Source organism: Stegostoma tigrinum, chromosome 2 (assembly GCF_030684315.1).
Source record: "Stegostoma tigrinum isolate sSteTig4 chromosome 2, sSteTig4.hap1, whole genome shotgun sequence".
NCBI lineage: Eukaryota > Metazoa > Chordata > Chondrichthyes > Orectolobiformes > Stegostomatidae > Stegostoma > Stegostoma tigrinum.
In genome coordinates, this window is record NC_081355.1 from 45,088,458 (window position 1) to 45,107,360 (window position 18,903).

The window sequence follows — 18,903 nt, forward strand, 5'->3', positions numbered from 1 at the left end:
GAGAAGGACTTGGTGGATGATGAAGTTGGGGAACGGCGTGTAGATAGTTTGGATCATGTTGAGATCAAAAGTGAGGAGGTAATGGGTGTCTTGAAAAACATTGATGTAAACAAGTCCCCAGGGCCTAATGGGATAAACCCCAGAATACTGAGTGAGGCAAAGGAGAAAATTGCTGGGGCCTTAAGGGCTGCAGCAGAGGTCCCAGAGGATTAGAGAATAGCCAATGTTGTTCCTTTGTTTAAGAAGAGTGGCAATGATAATCCAACTAATTACAGGCCGGTGAACCTTATGTCAGTGATAAGGAAATTAATGGAGAGGATTCTTTGAGACAGGATTTACTCCCACTTGTAAATCAGTGGGCGTATTAGCGAGAAGCAACATGGTTTTGTGAAGGGGAGCTCGTGTCTCACTAACTTGGTTGAGTTATTTTGAGAAAGTGATAAAGATGATCGATGAAGGTAGGCATTGGATATTGTCTACATGGACTCCAGACTTTACAAGGTTCCTCATGGCAGGCTGATACAGAAGGTAAAGTCACATGGAGTCAGAGGTGAACTTACAAGATGGATTAAAAAACTTGGTAGTTTTAGACTTATGACAGCAGTAGAAATGTGCATTTCTGAATGGAGGGCTGAGACTAGTTGCATTCAGCAGGGATCAGTGTTAGCACCTTTGCTATTTGTAATATATATACATAAATGATTTGGAGGGAAATATAAAATGGCCTGATTAGTAAGTTTGCCAATGGCACAAAAGTTGGTGGAATTGCAGATAGTGATGAGGACCATTAAAGGATACACTGGATATAGATCAGTTGGTGACTTGGGCAGAGAGATGACAGATGGAGTTTAATGTGGAAAAATGCATTTTGGAAGGTCTAATCCAGATAGAAAATATACAGTAAATGGCAGAACCTTTGACAGTACTGATAGGCAGAGGGATCTGGGTGTACAGGTACATAGGTCACTGAAAGTAGCGAATGCAGGTGGGAAGTTTGTCAACAAGGCATACGCCATGCTTGCTTTCATCGGCCAGGGCATTGAGTTTAAAAATTGTAAAGTAATGATCCGGTTTTATAGAATCTGTAGTGTGGTGACCAGAATTGAACACACTACCAGAAGGATGTGCTGGCTTTGGAGAGGGTACAGAAAAGATAGACGTCTACAAAATTATGAAGGGCATGGACAGACTGGACAGTCAGCAGTTTTTTCCCAGGATGGAAGAGTCAGTTACCAGGGACCATAGGTTTAATGTGAGAGGGGCAAGGTTTAAAAGTGCTGTACTAGGCAAGGTTTTTACACAGAGAGTGGTGGCTGCTGGAACTCACTGCCGGGTGAGGTATTGGAAGCAGATACAATAGTGACTTTTAAGGCGTGTCTTGACAAATACATAAATAGGATGGGAGTAGAGGGATACAGCCCCTGGAAGGGTGGGGGATTTTAGTTGTGACATGCAGCATAAGTTTGGAGGGCCGAAGGACCTGTTTCTGTGTTGTAATTTTCTTTGTTCTTTGTTCTTGTTCAAAGCTGATGGACTCCAACCTCAGTATTGCATGCAATATGTCCCTCAAGAGTTCTCACCCACCTCGTCTTCTGACACCAGTAACTGCTTCTGTCATCTGCACTACCTATTTGCTCACTGGGAACAACTCCCTATCTCTGTTGTACATGCGTGCCTGCTAACTGCACTTGCATCCATTTTATCATACTCTATCCCTCCCTTTGTCTTATTGTGGTAAAAACTAGCCCATTGTCCAATTGATAGGGACAGAATTGTAAAGAGGGTGGCAGACATTGGGCTCCTTCTTACCTATGAGAAGAATATGCTGTACCTTTCCAGAGAAAGGTAAAGGGTGATAACAATGGACAACCACTTCAGTAAGCTTCATTGTGCTGTGTTTCTCTCCCATTTTCACCAGCACTTTTCATTCTTAATCTGCACGTTTCTCTGGTGACGCTGAGCTCGCAGACCCAGGACAGACCTGCTGGCTTCCTGCAGGACCCACAAGGACATCAATTCGATCCTTGACCCCACAGCACTATTTACATGGCTCACCGCTGTGGAATGGCAGCCAACATCATCAAAGATCCACCATACCCTGGTAATGCCCTCCTTACAACTTCTTCCATCAGGCAGAAAACATAGAAGCCTGAACACACGCACAAGCAAGTTCAGGAACAGTTCCTTTCTGGCCATTATCTGATTGTTGAATGGACTCTAGCCTCAAATAATGTAACCTGTATGCCTCTTAAGTCTTTTTGATCTGTATATCCATTGCTTGCTGTGATCTGCCTGTACTGCTCATAAACAAAGCTTTTCACTGCATTTTGGTACATGTGACAATAAAATCAATATCTTTTCCAATTAATTCCTTTTCTTCTTTCTTTGAGGATGTAATGAGTAAGTTAGACAAAGGATAGCCAAATGACATGATCAATTTAGATTTCCAAAAGGCCTTTGATGAGGTGCTGGTGCTGTTAGGTGTAAGTTACTGGCATGGATAGTGGATTGACTGATTGGCAGAAAACAGAGAAGAGGGATAAAAGGGGTCTTTTTCAGGATGGCAGCTGGTGACTAGTGGAGTTCTGCAGGGGCCAGTGTTGGGACCACAAATATTCGTGTTATACATTAATGATCCAGACAAAGAAACTGGGTGTAGTTGCTAAGTTTTCAGATGACACAAAAATCAGCGAAGGGACAAGTAGAGTTGAGGATGTGGGGAGGTTGCAGAAAGACTAGGACAGACTCTGGATGTAAGTTTGCTCGCTGAGCTGAAAGGTTCGTTTTCTGACGTTTCGTCACCATTCCAGCTAACATCATCAGTGAGCCTCCGGTGAAGTGCTGGTGTTATGTTCTGCATTCTATTTATGTGTTTAGGTTTCCTTGGGTTGGTGATGTCATTTCCTGTTCTTTTTCTCAGAGGGTGATAGCTGGGCTCCAAACCAATGTGTTGATCAACACATTGATTTGGAGCCCATCTACCACCCTCTGAGAAAAAGAACAGGAAATGACATCACCAACCCAAGGAAACCTAAACACATAAATAGAAAGCGGAACATAACATCAGTGTGCTTCACTGGAGGCTCACTGATGATGTTGGCTGGAATGGTGACAAAATGTCTGAAAATGAACCTTTCAGTTCAGCGAGCAAACTTACATCCAGAACCTCAACCTGAACTACAAATCTTCTCAAAACTCGCTACTAGGACTGACTCGGTAAGTGGGTAAAAAGTGGCAGATGGAATACAGTGTGGGAAAGTGAGGGGTTATGTACTTTTGTTGAAAGAATAGAGGTGAAGACAGTTTTCTAACTGGGGAAAGACTTTAAAAGTCTGAATCACAAAAGGGATTTGGAAGCCCTAGTTCAGAATTCTGAGGTTAACATGAAGATTTGTTTGGCTGTTAGGAAGTCAAATGTAATGTTGGCATTCATTTCAAGTGAGCTATAATACCAGAGTAGAGAGGTATTGTTGAGGCTGTATCAGGCTCTGGAGAGACCACATTTAGAACATTGTGAGCAGTTTTGGGCCCATATCGGAGGAAGTATGTGCTGACATTAGAGGGGTCCAGAGGATGTTTACAAGAATGATCCCAGGGATGAGGAAAAGTAGTTGAGAATTCTGGGTCTATTCTCATTGGAGTTTAGAGGGATGAGAGGCAATCTCGGTGAAGTGTACAGAATACTGAGACAGCTGGGTAGAGTGGACATGGAAAAGGTATTTCCCCTAATAGGAGAGACTAGTGCTCAAGGGCACAGCCGCAAAGTGAAGGAACAATCCTTTTGTACTGAAATGAGAAGGAAGTCCTTCAGCCAGAAGGTAGTTAATCTGTAGAATTCATTGCCACAGTGGGCTGTGGAGGCTGAGTCATCAAGTGTACTTAAAACGGAATATAGATAGGTTCTTAATAGATAAAGGGATTCAAGGGCTACGGTGTGAAGGCAGGAGAATAAGGTTGGGAAACATACCAGGTATAATTGAATGGCAGAGAAAATTTCAATGGGCTGAATGACCTATGTTCCTATATCTTATGGACTTCTCTTATGTATGCAAAGCCAGCACCCTGTACAACTCCACAGAGAGGTCAGCTGAGAAACCTTCAGATCCACCTCCACGTCCAGTAACCTACTGAATCCTCAAGGTGTGCACTTAAAGGCATACATCTGGACCTTTAATCAGCTCAAAGACTTTTACCTCGGTTTACACCTTTTCTAGATTGGACATGGGTGCACAACCTGGTAAATATATAACTGTCGCATCTCTGCAGTTGGCCAAGGATGAAATGCCCAAGGTCTCTGGTACCTCCACCTCCATCTTAGCCACAAATAATTTCCCTGTGCTTGGCTATTTATGACTTTGTCAAAATGCAGATATAGGCACAGAAACAGCAGTGTTGTCAGACACACTCAGTACATTAGAATTTGGGATGGCATAGTGTCTCAGTGTCACAGCACCAGGGACCCGGGTTCGATTCTAGCCTCGGGTGACTGTCTGTGTTGAGTTTGCACATTCTCCCTGTGTCTGTGTGGGATTCCTCCGGGTGCTCTGGTTTCCTCCCACAGTCCAAAGATGTGCATGTTAGGTGGATTGGCCATGCTAAATTGTTGGGCTGAAGGGCCTGTTTCCACACTGCAGGGATGCTATGATTCTAAAGATGGATGTGACCATAAACACTTACAGTACTGCGCTGACTATGGTGTGCATGTGCTTGACTGCTTCCACAGTAGGTTTGCATCCACTGTAGTCAGCCAGGTCCTGCTGAACAATCAACTAAAACTGATACTAATCTTATCACTGTAGAGATTTTCCGTCTGCAGCTTCCCACCTTATTGTCCACGAATCCTGCAAAGCCAACTTCCCAAATAGGACTTCCTGGCATACCCACTATCTCAGCCTGTTCCTATCTCATAATACTTACTTCTCCTATCCTGATTTATTTCTTCTGCCTTTGTCCAGTCTCTTCCCACGTAAATTTATGATGCTTCAGATGGTTTATGTAAGTTCCGCAAGTTCAAGTTTCCTGACCTTAGTGCTGCCTTTTCACCATGTGCATACAATTCCTCTACCTGTTTATCCATTGTTAAGGTGGTCTTAGGTCACCCTGTTTCTTCTTTGAAAGGAGTCCTGAACAGTTCCTATCTACCACTGCACTCCTTTGCTTGGCCAGACTTGTTCTCACTTTCTCCAAGTCGAAGATGAGACCATGGGTGCATTCATGCATCCCAGTTATGACCATCTCTATGTGAGATATATGGAACATTACTTGTACCAGTCCTACTCATGCCCCATTCTGCAACTTTTCTGTGGTATGTCAATGACATCATTGTTGCTGCTTCTTGCTCTTATCCGGAATTCCAAATCTTGTTTCCAATTTTCATCTTCCTCTCACTTTCACCGGATTCATTTCCGGTACTCCTTCCTTCCTCAACTTTTCTGATCCCATTTCTGAGGATAGACTGTCCACCAATATCGATGTCAAACTCACTCTCCGGTCAGGGTTCTGCTCTATTCTCCCAGTTTCTCCGTCTCCATTGCATCTGTTCCACTTTACATCATGATGTCTCCAACTTGTCCTATTCTCTCAAACAAGGATTCTCACGTACTTTAGTTGAAAGGGCCCTCAGCAATCTCCAACCCATTTCTCACTTCTGCTGGCAACCCTCCTCTCCCCTTTTCTCACACCTTTCCATCTCGCTAGTGTCTGCATTCAAAAGATGATCTACTTTCAACAGAATGGCGAAAGACGCCTGGATCTTGTTATTTTTCTGGATCCTGTTATTGTTGCAGACCTCAATCTTTTGTGTTGCTGAATAACTATATTGTTATCTTTAGGAGATCCCACTTTAAAATAAATACAAATAACTTACAATATGTGATCATTAGAGAAAAAGATGCAAAGATGCAGTCAGTGCACTGTCATCGCATACTGCTGAAATTAGATATCTCTTGAGGCATATACCAGAATATGATAGCCCAGTGTTGTGTGCTAAGGTTCTTCATTATAACCATCGGGTCTACATCTCTCAGACTGAATGTTAGCCTGCATCCATCATGCACATTAATCTCTGACCCCTGAGGAGATGTATGGAATGATCGCTAATCCGATACTTTCACTCTTAAGGTGGCTTTAAGTTGCGAGGTGATGTACAATGACAAGTCCTCCCATCTACCTGACAGACAGATTGTCTGTTTTGAGTTCTTCATCATCACAAACTGAATTCCTCTCAAGAGGATGGCAGTTTGTATCTCAGTGCTAATGTCAGTGTGCACTTAAAAACTGATATGAAGCAGAGAGAGAGAGTGACAGAGTCCAAGCAAGTGCTTAAAGAGAGCACGAAGAAAGCAAGATAACATCCATAAGGTGCATGTTGTCTACATTGTTGTAAAAGCTTTCTGTAGATGCATAATATGAGTGACTATTCCTTTCCACAAAACAACCTAGCAGAAACATGCAACTCAGAGGTCCACAACTCCAAAGTCAAGCACTGAAAGCCAGAAATAGGTTAGTTGGCCTGAGAGCTGGAATAATGACGTGTGAGATGGTTTGCTGATGCTAACAGGCATGGATGAAAGATTGAGGAAGACGGCGGTCATGGAATATGCAGGGATATTGTGCAGAAAATATAATTGCACGATGTCCAGGACAAGCATTCAGCATGCACAACTTTTGGCTTTGTTTTTTCTGTTGGGCATTTATGCTGCCTACATTTTTGTGAAAGGAAAGGCAAGTTGGAGGTGAGATGTAAATTAGGACTTTAATGAGATACATAGAAATAGAATAGTTGCTACTTACTGCAGAGTTTCTGAAGTTGACACTGAAGACTTCAGGAAGTTCAGGAAGATTTTTCTCAATATTGAGAAACTGATTTTCACTTATACTTTGTCACCAAGTTTGCTGTGACTCTTACCACAAGGGAGAGGAAGAAATTCTGCCCTAATTGCTGAAATACTAATTCTCTACACCTATCTGGAAAATATTTTACAATTCATATGATTCCAAGGAAGTAATTTGAAAGGTTTTTTTGTGCTTTGTGTCTACAATCCTGTTTCTAGAGGGCTAGGCAGATGGATAGGCATTTGGATGATTTGTGTGAAAATGGAAAACTGGTGAAGTACTCATGAGGTTAGTTGATTGTTGATAGAGGACAGGAAGCTTTGCTTTTAGCTCCGTGTTGTCAGTCATTAAGCATATGTGGCTAATTATATTTCAGATTAGTAAATAAAAATGAGTAGCACACAATTGTTGAACATGCAATCTCAATACTCATTAGCATAGTATACGAATATGCAAAAATTACTTGCAAATAAACCAGCTCTCGTTTTTTTTAAATCTCATGTAGCATTTTATAGTTGTGCTGTATGGCATTTTCTTCTTTTCAGGAACTACCAGAAGAAATCTTTGTATTTTTCTACCGTCATTTCTCAGTGCATCAAAATGATGGATTTTCTTTTCTTTATTCATTCACTGGTGTCACCAACTGGCATTGCTGGTGAGGCAGCATTTATTGCCCATCCCTAACTGGCCAGAGGGCAGTTAAGATTCAGTCACATTGCTGTGGGTCTGGTGTCACTTGTAGGCCAGATCGGGTAAGGATGGCTGTTTCCTTCCCTAAAGGACATTGGTGACTTTTAAAAACATTTGACAATGGATTCACAATCATCATTAGATCCTTGATTCCAAATATTTATTGAATTGAAATCCATGGCAGAACATTTTCTGGCTCGCTGCATTAATAGTCCAATGATAATACCACTGGGGCGTTGCTTCCCCTAAGCATGCTCGCATGAAAAAACATCCTCCGTTTCACTAAATATTGTCAGTATCAATCACTCTCTGTGGTTTAATATAACGTCAATAGACTACTTCTGTCCAAAATAAATTGTTGACTTATCCCATAGCTATGGTGACAGTTTTAGTTGCATGGGGTATTGGCCAAAAATTCACACATTGGACGTACTTGGTACATACACCTTTATTCAAGAAACATCTACTAATCTTCAGTAACTAAAAAACTAAAGAAGTGACATGATAAGTTACACTCATGTACTTTGTTCTGTGTCATAATATTTTTACCATCGAAAACAACCCAAAGAGGGATCATATTGAAATCAAAACATTTAACTCTTTTTTTTCAGAGATAGTAGGAACTGCCGATGCTGGAGTCTGAGATAACAAGGTGTAGAGCTGGGTGAACACAGCATGCCAGCCAGCCTCAGAGGAGCAGGAAAGCTGATGTTTCGGGTGTGGACCCCTCTTCAGAAATGGAGAGGGGAAGGGGACTCTGAAATAAATAGAAGGGGGGTGGCAATGATGGAAGGTGGATCAGGGGAGTAGATAGGTGGAGAGAAGACGGACAGGTCAAGGGGGCGGGGATGAAGCCAATAAAAGTGAGTGTAGGCAGGGAGTTGGGATGGGGGCATTGGTCAATGGGGAAGGAGGGGCGGCTAGGTGGGAAGGAAAATGAACATCTCAAGGAGGTGGGGACAAGATGGGCTGATCTTGGGATGAGGTCAGGAGATGGGAGATTTTGAAGCTTGTGAAGTCCACATTGAGACCATTGGGCTGCAGCTTTCCCAAATGGAATGTGAAGTGCTGCTCCTCCAGCCTTTGGTTGGCATTGTTGTGGCACTGGAGGAGGCCCAGGATAGACATGTCATCCAAGGAGTGGGAGGGGGTGTTGAAGTGGTTCACGACTGGGAGGTGTAGTTTTTTTTGTCATGAACCGAGCGTAGGTGCTCCACAAAACTCTGTTTTTTTGAAGAGATTGTTTCCCTCCAAAGTTGCTGACAGATTTCTGAGTTTCTGTGGCAGTTCTGTTTTGTTTTCAGATTGTCAGCATCTACAGTACTTTGCCGTTATTCAAAAGACATATTTGTGTGTGCTACCCAAGATCCCCTGGTGAAGTGGCAGTGTCTTAACCTGTGGGCTAGATAGTCTGGGTGCAACTCCCACCTGCCCTGGAGTTGCATTAGAAAAGAATCAATGGATATGGTAACATGGCAGGAAGGTGGAGTTAATTATTCCTTTACCATCAGGTCAGCATTAATCTCATTGAATGGTGCAACAAACTTGATGGGCTGAATAGCCTACTTCTAGTCTATGCCTTAGGCAACAGACCAGGAGACTCTTTGTGTCAGCCGTGGCAACAGCATATTGGGAAGAATTACAGATTTGGCCACGAATGTACCGTCTGCACTCATTATGCCATGGAATTGGGTTGTACCCAGAGCTTTTAGTTTAGAAGCCAGGATACTACTCACTGCATCTCAAGACCTCCTCCCCTATGAAAAGATTATACGGTTTAAAAAAAACACACACTCAGAGAGCTTTAGCTTTGCATAAATTTATGAGAGATGATGGCTGTTCATAAGAATACACGTAAAATGTATGCAACAGCTTTCTTTAATGACAAAAGCAAGTGCACACTCATATAAGATAACAAAGTGTGAAGCTGGCTGAACACAGCAGGCCAAGCAGCATCTCAGGAGCACAAAAGCTGATGTTTCGGGCCTAGACCCTTCATCAGAGAGGGGGATGGGGAGAGAGTTCTGAAATAAATAGGAAGAGAGGGGGAGGCGGACCAAAGACTGACTGGTCTGTAATTTCTAGGGATTTACCTATTTCCTTTCTTGAAAAGAGGAACAACATTTACCACCCTCCAATCTTCCAGTACGACTCCCATGGAGAGTGAGGAAGCAAAGATCTTCGCCAGCGGCTTAGCAACCTCCTTTCTCGCTTCCCGGAGCAACCTAGGATAAATCTGGTCTGGCCATGGGGACTTATCAATCTTAATGTTTGCCAAAATTTACAGCACATCAACTTCCTCATCTTGATCTGTTCAAGCCTGTTTCCCTGCTCCTCAAAGTTCTCATTCACAGCAAGGTCCCTTTCCTTCGTGAAAACTGATGCAAAAAACTCATTTAGGGCTTCCCCTATCTTCTCAGACTCCACGCACAAGTTCCCTACGCTATCCCTGATGGGCCCTACCTTCTCCCTGATCATTCTCTTATTCCTCACGTATGAGTAAGATGCCTTCGGGTTCTCCCTAATCCTTCCTGCCAAGCCTTTTTCGTGCCCCCTCCTGGCCCTCCTCAGTCCACTTTTGAGCTCCTTCCGAGCAAGCCTGTAATCCTCTAAAGCTGTGCTAGACCCTTGCTTCCTCCACCTTACGTAAGCTGCCTTTTTCTTTTTGACAAGAAGCACCTTTGTACCCGTCATCCAAGGCTCCTCAATCTTACCCCTTCTTACCTGTCTCGGAGGAACAAATTTATACATCACTCGCAACAACTGCTCCTTAAACAGTCTCCACATGTCTGTTGTGCCCTTTCTGTGGAACAATTGCTCCCAATCTGTACTTCCCAACTCCTGTCTGATAGCGTCATAGTTTCCTTTTCCCCAGTTAAATGTCTTCCCCTGGTAACTGCTCCTTTCCCTCTCCATGGCTATGGTAAATGTGAGGCTGTTGTGGTCACTGTCGCCAAAGTGACCCCCACCGCGAGATCTGACACCTATCCTGGCTCATTGCCGAGCACCAAATCCAAAATGGCCTCTCCCCTCGTTGGCCTGTTGACATGCTGAGTAAGGAAACCCTCCTGAACACACCTGACAAAAACGGCTCCATCCAAACCATCTGAAGTCACCCATAACAACAACCCTGCTACGTTTGCACTTTTCAACAATCTGCCGGCCTATGAGTTCTTCGATCTCCCTACTGCTATTTGGGGGTCTGTAGAAAACCCCCAATGAGGTGAGTGCTCCCTTGCTGTTCCTAACTTCCACCCATACTGACTCAGTTGACAAACCTTCCTCGGCAACATTCGTTTCTCTTGCTGTGATGCACTCTCTGATTAGCAATGCTACACCCCCTCCTCTTCCCCCCCCCCCCCCCCCCCCCCGCCGTTCTTTTTAAATGTTTTAAACCCTGGAACATCTAGCAATCATTTTTGCCCCTGTGAAACCCACGTCTCCGTTGTGGCCACAACATCATAGTCCCAATCAATATGTTTCAATCAATCATTTCTAAATCTCAGATTATGCCACTCAAACGCTATTTGACAGGGGAGATGGTAACTGTTCCCTTTTTTTTTCTCTTGTTATCTCATTCAAGATCAATAGCTGATACCTTCCCTTGCTGCATATTTGAGGTCAGAAACTCACTGTGTAAAGGAAAACAAAATTGTGAATTACTCCCAGAGGTATAGGTCAATAAGCCCTAAGTAGCTGAAGTATAAATCATGCACCCATATCGGTCACAAGATGAGGGGATGATATTCTCAATATGGATGGAAATCTCAAATCCTTGTGTGCCAAATTAAAAGATGTAAAGGAATTGAAGTTGCATTTGGGGAAATTTATCCAAACTTGAGATCAGGGGTTTTCATTTCAGTTCTAAACTTTTTACTAGTCCTTTAAGCCCAAGTAACACAAGAAGACAATGAAATTGACAGAAGTATACTCAGTTATAAAATGCTTTAAAGTGCATCTATATTAATTAGAAAATTTTGAGAGTTGGATAGTGCCTGAGGATATAAATCTGAACTAAGCATATTTACATTAGCCAGTGGTTAATGTTTGTCAAATCTTTTGTATTTTGTTCTCCCTTTGTGCCTACTTAAGGGCGAATTGCTGAGTCCTTGTCGATGTGATGGTTCAGTACGTTACTCTCACCAACCATGCCTTTTGAAGTGGATTAGTGAAAGAGGGTCATGGAGCTGTGAGATTTGCTGCTACAGATACCATGTTGTGGCAATACGAATGAAAAGACCTTGTCAGGTAAACAGTCATCATATGAAGTATTAATTAATATATATGATTAATATCATTGGCTGAGATGTCTGTATCTCAGGAAGGCTTTTATATCAAGAATAGTGAGTGATAATGGTAGACATGGCTGAAGCTAATTAGTTTTACTTGTACATCTTTACTATCCAGTGAACTTCATTTAGAAGATTCACATGTAGTCACTGCTCACAATGGTGGACTATCCGAAATATTGAGAATAAGTCTGCAGTTAGTTCATCAAATGGTGACATAGCCTCAAATTAAAGTATTCTTCAACTGTCCAGCAGGGTAAGATCTGAGCATGAGAATTTGACTGTTGAATACAATAAAGTCATGTCAAATAGCCAAGTTTATACCAATATTACATTTCTTCCTAGTGTAATTATAGCTTATTTTAAAATAACAAGTAATGATTTATATGGAATATGAAAGAGCACACTGAGTTAAAGCTATATTGTCTCACATTAGTATTAAAGGTATGAGAAGATTTGTAGAACAAATAACAAAGAACAAAAAACAATACAGCACAGGAACAGGTCTTGTGGCCCTCCAAGCCTGCGTTGGCATGTTTTGCCCTTCCATACTAAAACTATCTTCCCTTACAGGATCCATATCCCTCTATTCCCTTCCTATTCGTGTACTTGTCCAGGTGCTTTTTAAATGCTGCTATTGTATCTGATTCCACCATCTCCTCTGGCAGTGTGTTTCAGGCACTCACCACCCTTTGCGCAAAAAACTTGACTTGCACATCTCATCTAAACTACCCAGCCTCAACACCTTGACCTTCTGTCCCCTAGAAATTGACTTGTCTACCATGGATAAAAGCCTCATACTTTCCACTGTATTCATTGCCATTCACAATGTTATAAACTTATATAAGGTCGCCCCTCAACCTCCTGAGTTACAGTGCAAACTAACCCAGCCTCTCCAACCTTTCTTCATAGCTAAAATTCCCCCATACCAGGCAGCATCCTGATAATCCTTTTCTGTATCCTCTCCAAAGCATCCACATCCTTCTGATAGTGTGGTGACTAGAACTGTACACAATATTCCAAGTGTTGCCGAACAAAAGTCCTACAAAGCTGTAACGTAATTCGCTCATCGTTATATTCAGTGCCCCTTCCAATGAAAGCAAGCAAGCCATAGGCTTTTTTTACTACCTTATCTACCTGGACTGCCGTCTTCAGTGACCTATATTTATATATTCATATAATGTGGACATCACTCTCGAAGCTAATCCTAATTGCCATTGAGAGGGTGGCAGTGAGCTGCCTACTTGAACCTCTGCTGTCCATTTATTATAAATATACCCATGGCATTGACAAATGAACATACAAACTAGGAGCAGACAAGTAAACCATTTGGCCCAAGAGCCTGATTTACCAGTCAATATGATCCAGCACAATCTGTTTGTGCTTCAAATTTACGTTACCATTAACTGCTGATAATCCCCTCACTCTTTTAAACTCCAGCGGAAATAAGTGCAGCTTGTCCAACCTATCTTCATAAATACCTGGAATGAGCAGGTTGTCTTATCAAGTAAACTGCCTCTGAGCCATCTCCAATGCATTTATATCCTTCCTTAAATGACACATGTCCAACACGTCACACAACATTCAAGGTGTGGTCTTGTCAATGCCCTGAAACATAACACTGCTACTTTTATATGTAATTCCCTTCATTTTATTATTTATTTATGGGATGCGAGCATTGCTGAACAGGCAAGCATTTACTGCCTAGCCGGCCTTGATAAAAGTGGTGGTAAACTATCTTCTTCAACCAATGCAGTGTATCTACTTTAGATAGACCAACAATGCCGACAGGAAGGGAGTTCCAGGATCTTAATCCAGTGACATTGAAGTAAAGGCGATATATTTCCAAGTCTGGAACTGTCTAAGAAGTCTGAGTGAATTTCTACAGCGCATCTTGTAGATGGTACAGGATGCTGTTATTGAGCATTGATGGTGGAGAGAGTGAATGTTGTTTCATCAAGTGAACTGTGTTGTCCTACATTGTGTCAAGCTTCTTGATTATTGTTGGGGCTGCACTCATTCAGGCAAGTGGGAAAGATTCCATCACACTCATGATTTGTGCCTTGTAGATGGGGAAAAGGTTCTTGGGAGTCATGAAGTGATTTACTAGCTGCAAGATTTTCAGACCCTGACCTGCTTTTATATCCACTGTATTTATATGACCAGTCCAGTTCAGTTTCTATTCAAATGTAACCCCACAGGATGTAGATAGTGGGGAATTCAGTGATTATAATCCAGTTGAATATCAAGGGATGATGGTTAGATTCTCTCTTGCTGGAGCTGGTCATTGCCTGACGGTTTTGTGTCATGGATGTTACTCGCTCTTTCTCAGCTGGATATTGTCTAAATATTACTGCATTTGGTCAAGTACTCCTTCAAAGTCAGAGGAATTTCAAATGATGCTGAACATTGTGCAATCATCAACAATCATCCCTACTTCTCATGGGGATAATAATTGATAAAGCGGCTGAAGATGGTTAGTTACAGGATATTAACCTGAGGAACTCCTCTGGACATGACTGACTTCATAGAACATTACAGCACAGTACAGGCCCTTCGGCCTTCGATGTTGTGCCGACCTGTCATATCAATCTGAAACCCATCTAACCTACACTATTCCATTTACGTCCATATGCTTGTCCAATGACGACTTAAATGTACTTAAAGTTGGCAAATCTACTACCATTGCATGCAAAGCGTTCCATTCCCTTACTACTGTCTACGGTAAAGAAACTACCTCTGACATCTGTCCTATATCTTTCACCCCTCAATTTAAAGCTATGCCCCCTCATGCTCGCCGTCACCATCCTATGAAAAAGGCTCTCTCTATCCACCCTATCTAACTCTCTGATTATTTTATATGTCTCAATTAAGTCACCTCTCAACCTTCTTCTCTCTAATGAACAACAACATAATGACCTTTCTTTGTGCCAGATATTCAGTGGAGGAGCAGCTTGAGAACAGTGATCACAATTCAGTAAGCTTTAAAGTACTGATGGCTGAAGATGGGTGTAGTTGTCAGTTGAAGGTGCTAAATTTGGGGAAGGCAAATTACAACAATACAAGGAAGGAACTGATGAATATAGATTGGAGGCAGATTTTTGAGAGCAAATCAACAAATGGTATGTTCGAGGCTTTCAAGTCTGAGTTAATGGGAACTCAGGACCGGTACATTTCTGTGAGGATGAAGTGTAAGTATGGCAAGTTTAGGGAACCTTGGATAACGAGATATTGTAAGTCTAATCAAAAAGAAAAAGGAAGCATTTACCAAGGCTAGGAGGCTGGGAAACACAAAGCGAGGGTGGAATACAAGCAAAGTCAAAAGAAACTTGAGCAAGGAGTCAGGAGGGATAAAAGTGGTCATGAAAAGTCATTGGCCAACAGGATTAAGGTAAATCCCAAAGCTTTTTATGCATATGTAATGAGCAAGAGAGTAGCCAGAGAGAGGGTTGGCCCACTCAAGGACAGGGAAGGGAAGTTATGTGTGGAGCCAGAGGAAATGGGTGAGGCATTAAATGAGCACTTTGCGTTAGTATTCACCATGGAGAAGGACTTGATGGATGATGAAGCTGAGGATGGGCGTATGGATAGTTTGGATCATGTTGAGATCAAAAGGGAGGAGGTATTGGGGATCTTGAAAAATATTGATGTAGACAAGTCACCAGGGCCCGATGGGATATAATCCAGAATACTGAGAGGGGCAAAGGAGGAAATTGCTGGGGCCTTGAGCGAAGTCTTTGTATCCTCACTGGCTACAGCGGAGGTCCCAGAAGGTTGGAGAATAGCCAATGTTGTTTCTTTGTTTAAGAAGGGTGGTAAGAATAATCCAGCCAATTACAGGGCAGTAAGTATTACGCCAGTGGTTGGGAAATTATTGGAGAGGATTCTTCAAGACAGGATTTACGCCCACTTGGAAATCAGTGGGTGTATTAGCAAGAGGCAACATGTTTTTGTGAAGGGGAGCTTGTCTCTCACTAACTTGGTTGAGTTATTTTGAGACAGTGACAAAGATGATCAATGAGGATAGGGCAGTGGATGTTGTCTACATGGACTTCAGTGAGGCCTTTGACAAGGTCTCTCATGGCAGGTTGATACAGAAGTTAAGTCGCACTGAGTCAGAGTGAGCTTGCAAGATGGATAAAACACTGGCTTGGTCATAGAAGACTGAGGATAGCTGTGGAAGTGTGCATTTCTGAATGGATGGCTGTGACTAGTGGTATTCGTCAGGGATCAATGTTGGGACCATTGCTATTTCTAATATATATGAATGATTTGGAGGAAAATGTAACTTTTCTGATTGGTAGGTTTGCTGATGACACAAAGATTAGTGGAATTGTGGATAGCGATGAGGACTGTCAAAGGATACAGCTGGATATAGATCGGTTGGTGACTTGGGTAGAGAGATGGCAGATGGAGTTTAATCCGAAAAAGTAAGAGGTAATGCATTTTGGAAGGCCTAATCCAGATGAAAAATATACAGTAAATGGCAGGACCCTTAAGAATACTGATCGGCAGAGAGATCTTCGTGTAAAGGTACACACGTCACTGAAAGTAGCAATGCCAGTGGAGAAGGTAATCAACAAGGCATGTGGTATGCTTGCTTTAATCAGCCGGGGCATTCAGTTTAAAAATTGGCAGGTGATATTGCAGCTTTACAGAACCATAGTTAGGCCACATTTGGAATATTGTGTTCAATTCTGGTCGCCCTACTGCCAGAAGGATGTGGTAGCTTTGGAGAGGGTACGGAAAAGATTTACCAGGATGTTGCCTGGTATGAAAGGCATTAGCTATGAGGAGAGTTTGGAGAAGTGTGGGTTGTTCTCACTGAAATGACAGAGGTTGAGGGGTGACCTGATAGAGGTCTACAAGATTATGAAGGGCATGGACAGAGTGGACAGTTGGAAGCTTTTTCCCAGCGTGGAAGAGCCAGTTACCAGGGGCCATGGGTTTAAGGTGCGAGGGGCAAGGTTTAAAAGTGATGTACAAGGCAAGTTTTTTTATACACCGTGTGGTGGGTGCCAAGAACTCACTGCTGGAGGAGGTGGTGGAAGCAGATACTATAGTGACTTTTGAACAGTGCCTTGACAAAAATATGAATTAAGATGTGAATAGAGGTATACGGCCCTCGGAAGGGTAGGGAGTTTTAGTTGTGACAGACAGCATGTCGGTGCAGGATTAGAAAGCTGAAGGGCCTGTTCCTGTGCTGTAATCTTTGTTCTTTGTTGTTCTAGGTGAGTCCAAGCAGTACAGAGTTTTCGCCTTATTCCCATTCACTCCAGTTTTGCTAGGCATTCTTAAGGCCGCCCTTGTTCAGATGTTGCCGTGATGTTAAGGGCAGCCACTTTCACCACACCTCTGGAATTAAGCTCTTTTGCCCATATTTGAGCCAAGGCTGTAATGATGTGAGGAGCTGAATGGCCCTGGCAGAACCCCAACTAGACGTCAGTGAGCAGGTTATTGCTAAGTGAGTGCTGTTTGACCACACTGTTGATGATACCATCCAACATTTAATGATTGAGAGTGGACTGATGCAGCATTAATTAGCCAGTTTGGATTTGTCCTGCTTTTTGTATTTGAGCCTTGTCAATTTTCTACATTGTCAGGTAGATGTGAGTATTGAAGCTGTACTGAAACAGCTTACATAGGGGCATGGAAAGTTCTGGAGCACATACCTTCTGTACAATGCCTTCAGTACAGTGCCTGAATGTTGTCAAGTCCATAGCCTTTGCAGCATTTAATGCCTCCAGCTATTTCTTGATATTATGTGAGTGAAATGATTTGGCGGAGGACTGGCACCTGTGATATTGGAAATCTCTAGAGGAGACCAAGATGAATCATCCACTTGGCATTTCTGGTCGAAGATTGTTGCTAATGCTTCAGCTGTACCTTTTGCACTGATGTGCTGGGCTCCCCCATCATTGGAAATGGAGGTATTTGTGGAACCTTCTACTCCAAGGGGTTGCTTAATTATCCATTACCACTCTTGATTGGATGTGGCAGGACTGCAGAGTCTGAGATCTGATTTTCTTCTTGCGGAATTGCTTAGCCCTTTCTATCACCTGTGGCTTATGCTATTTGGTATGCACAAAGTCCTGTTTTGAAGGTTCATTGGATTGGCATCTCATTTTAAGGAATGCTTAGTACTACTCTTGGTATACACACCTGCACTTCTCATTGAAGCAGGGTTGATCCATTGGCTTAATGGTAATGGTAAAATGGGTAAAATGCCAGGACATCATGTTGTAGATAGTGTTGGAGTGCAATTCTGCTGTTGCTGATGGTCCATGGTGCCTCATGGATGCCCAGTCTTGAGTTGCTACATCAGTTTGAAATCTAACTCTTTTACCACAGTGATAGTGCCACACAAGAGAGTTTAAGGTTTTCTCAATGTGAACGTGGAACTTGGTTTCCAAGAGGACTATGCAGTGGTCATTTTTAGCAGTACAGGCATGGACAGATGCATCTGTGACAGGCAGATTGATGAGGATGAGGTCAGGTTGGTTCCTTTACCTCTTGCCACATACCCAGACTACCAGCTATGTCCTTTCAGATTCAGCCAGGTCAATCAATAGTGCTACTGCCAAGTCACTATTAAAGGTCATTATTAAAACTATACTAATTTTTCCCAAGGACAGTTTTCCAGTATAATCTCTTTAGTCTCTAACACCTTCCCTATGACAGACATTAAGCTAACTGGTCTATGTTTTCTGCATCCCTTTCTATTTGGAATTGCTGGGTTATATTTTATATTTAATTAACCACTAGTAGTGGGTACTCCTTTCAGAATTTTTCCTTCTACATATACTTATGGTACATATTCTGAATGTCTACTTGAATAACTGCCCCTGTGTCTCTATTGAACTGTCCCCTAGCCTAGTATGCCAGTCCACTTCGGCTATCTCATGTTCATGCCCATGTCGTTGCCCTGATTTAAATTTGAAGTACTAGACTTAGACCCAAATTTCAGATTCTGACAGAACAACATGGAGGTATTGGCAATATATTTCCTAGTCAAAGTCCAAAAATATGCAGATTAGATGGATTGGCCATGCTAAGTTGCCCTTAATATGTCCAGGGATTTGTAGGCTAG

The 18,903-nt window shown here is 42.5% G+C and overlaps 1 protein-coding gene across 1 annotated transcript in view; it reads left to right on the plus strand.

Annotated features, from left to right (window-relative positions):
* LOC125465759 (E3 ubiquitin-protein ligase MARCHF11-like) overlaps positions 1 to 18,903 on the plus strand; it is a 158,100-nt gene that overhangs the window by 23,515 nt on the left and 115,682 nt on the right. The window contains exon 2 of the mRNA XM_048559556.1: positions 11,617 to 11,772. Coding sequence (XP_048415513.1) covers positions 11,617 to 11,772 — 156 coding nt within the window. The remainder of the gene's footprint in view (positions 1 to 11,616; positions 11,773 to 18,903) is intronic.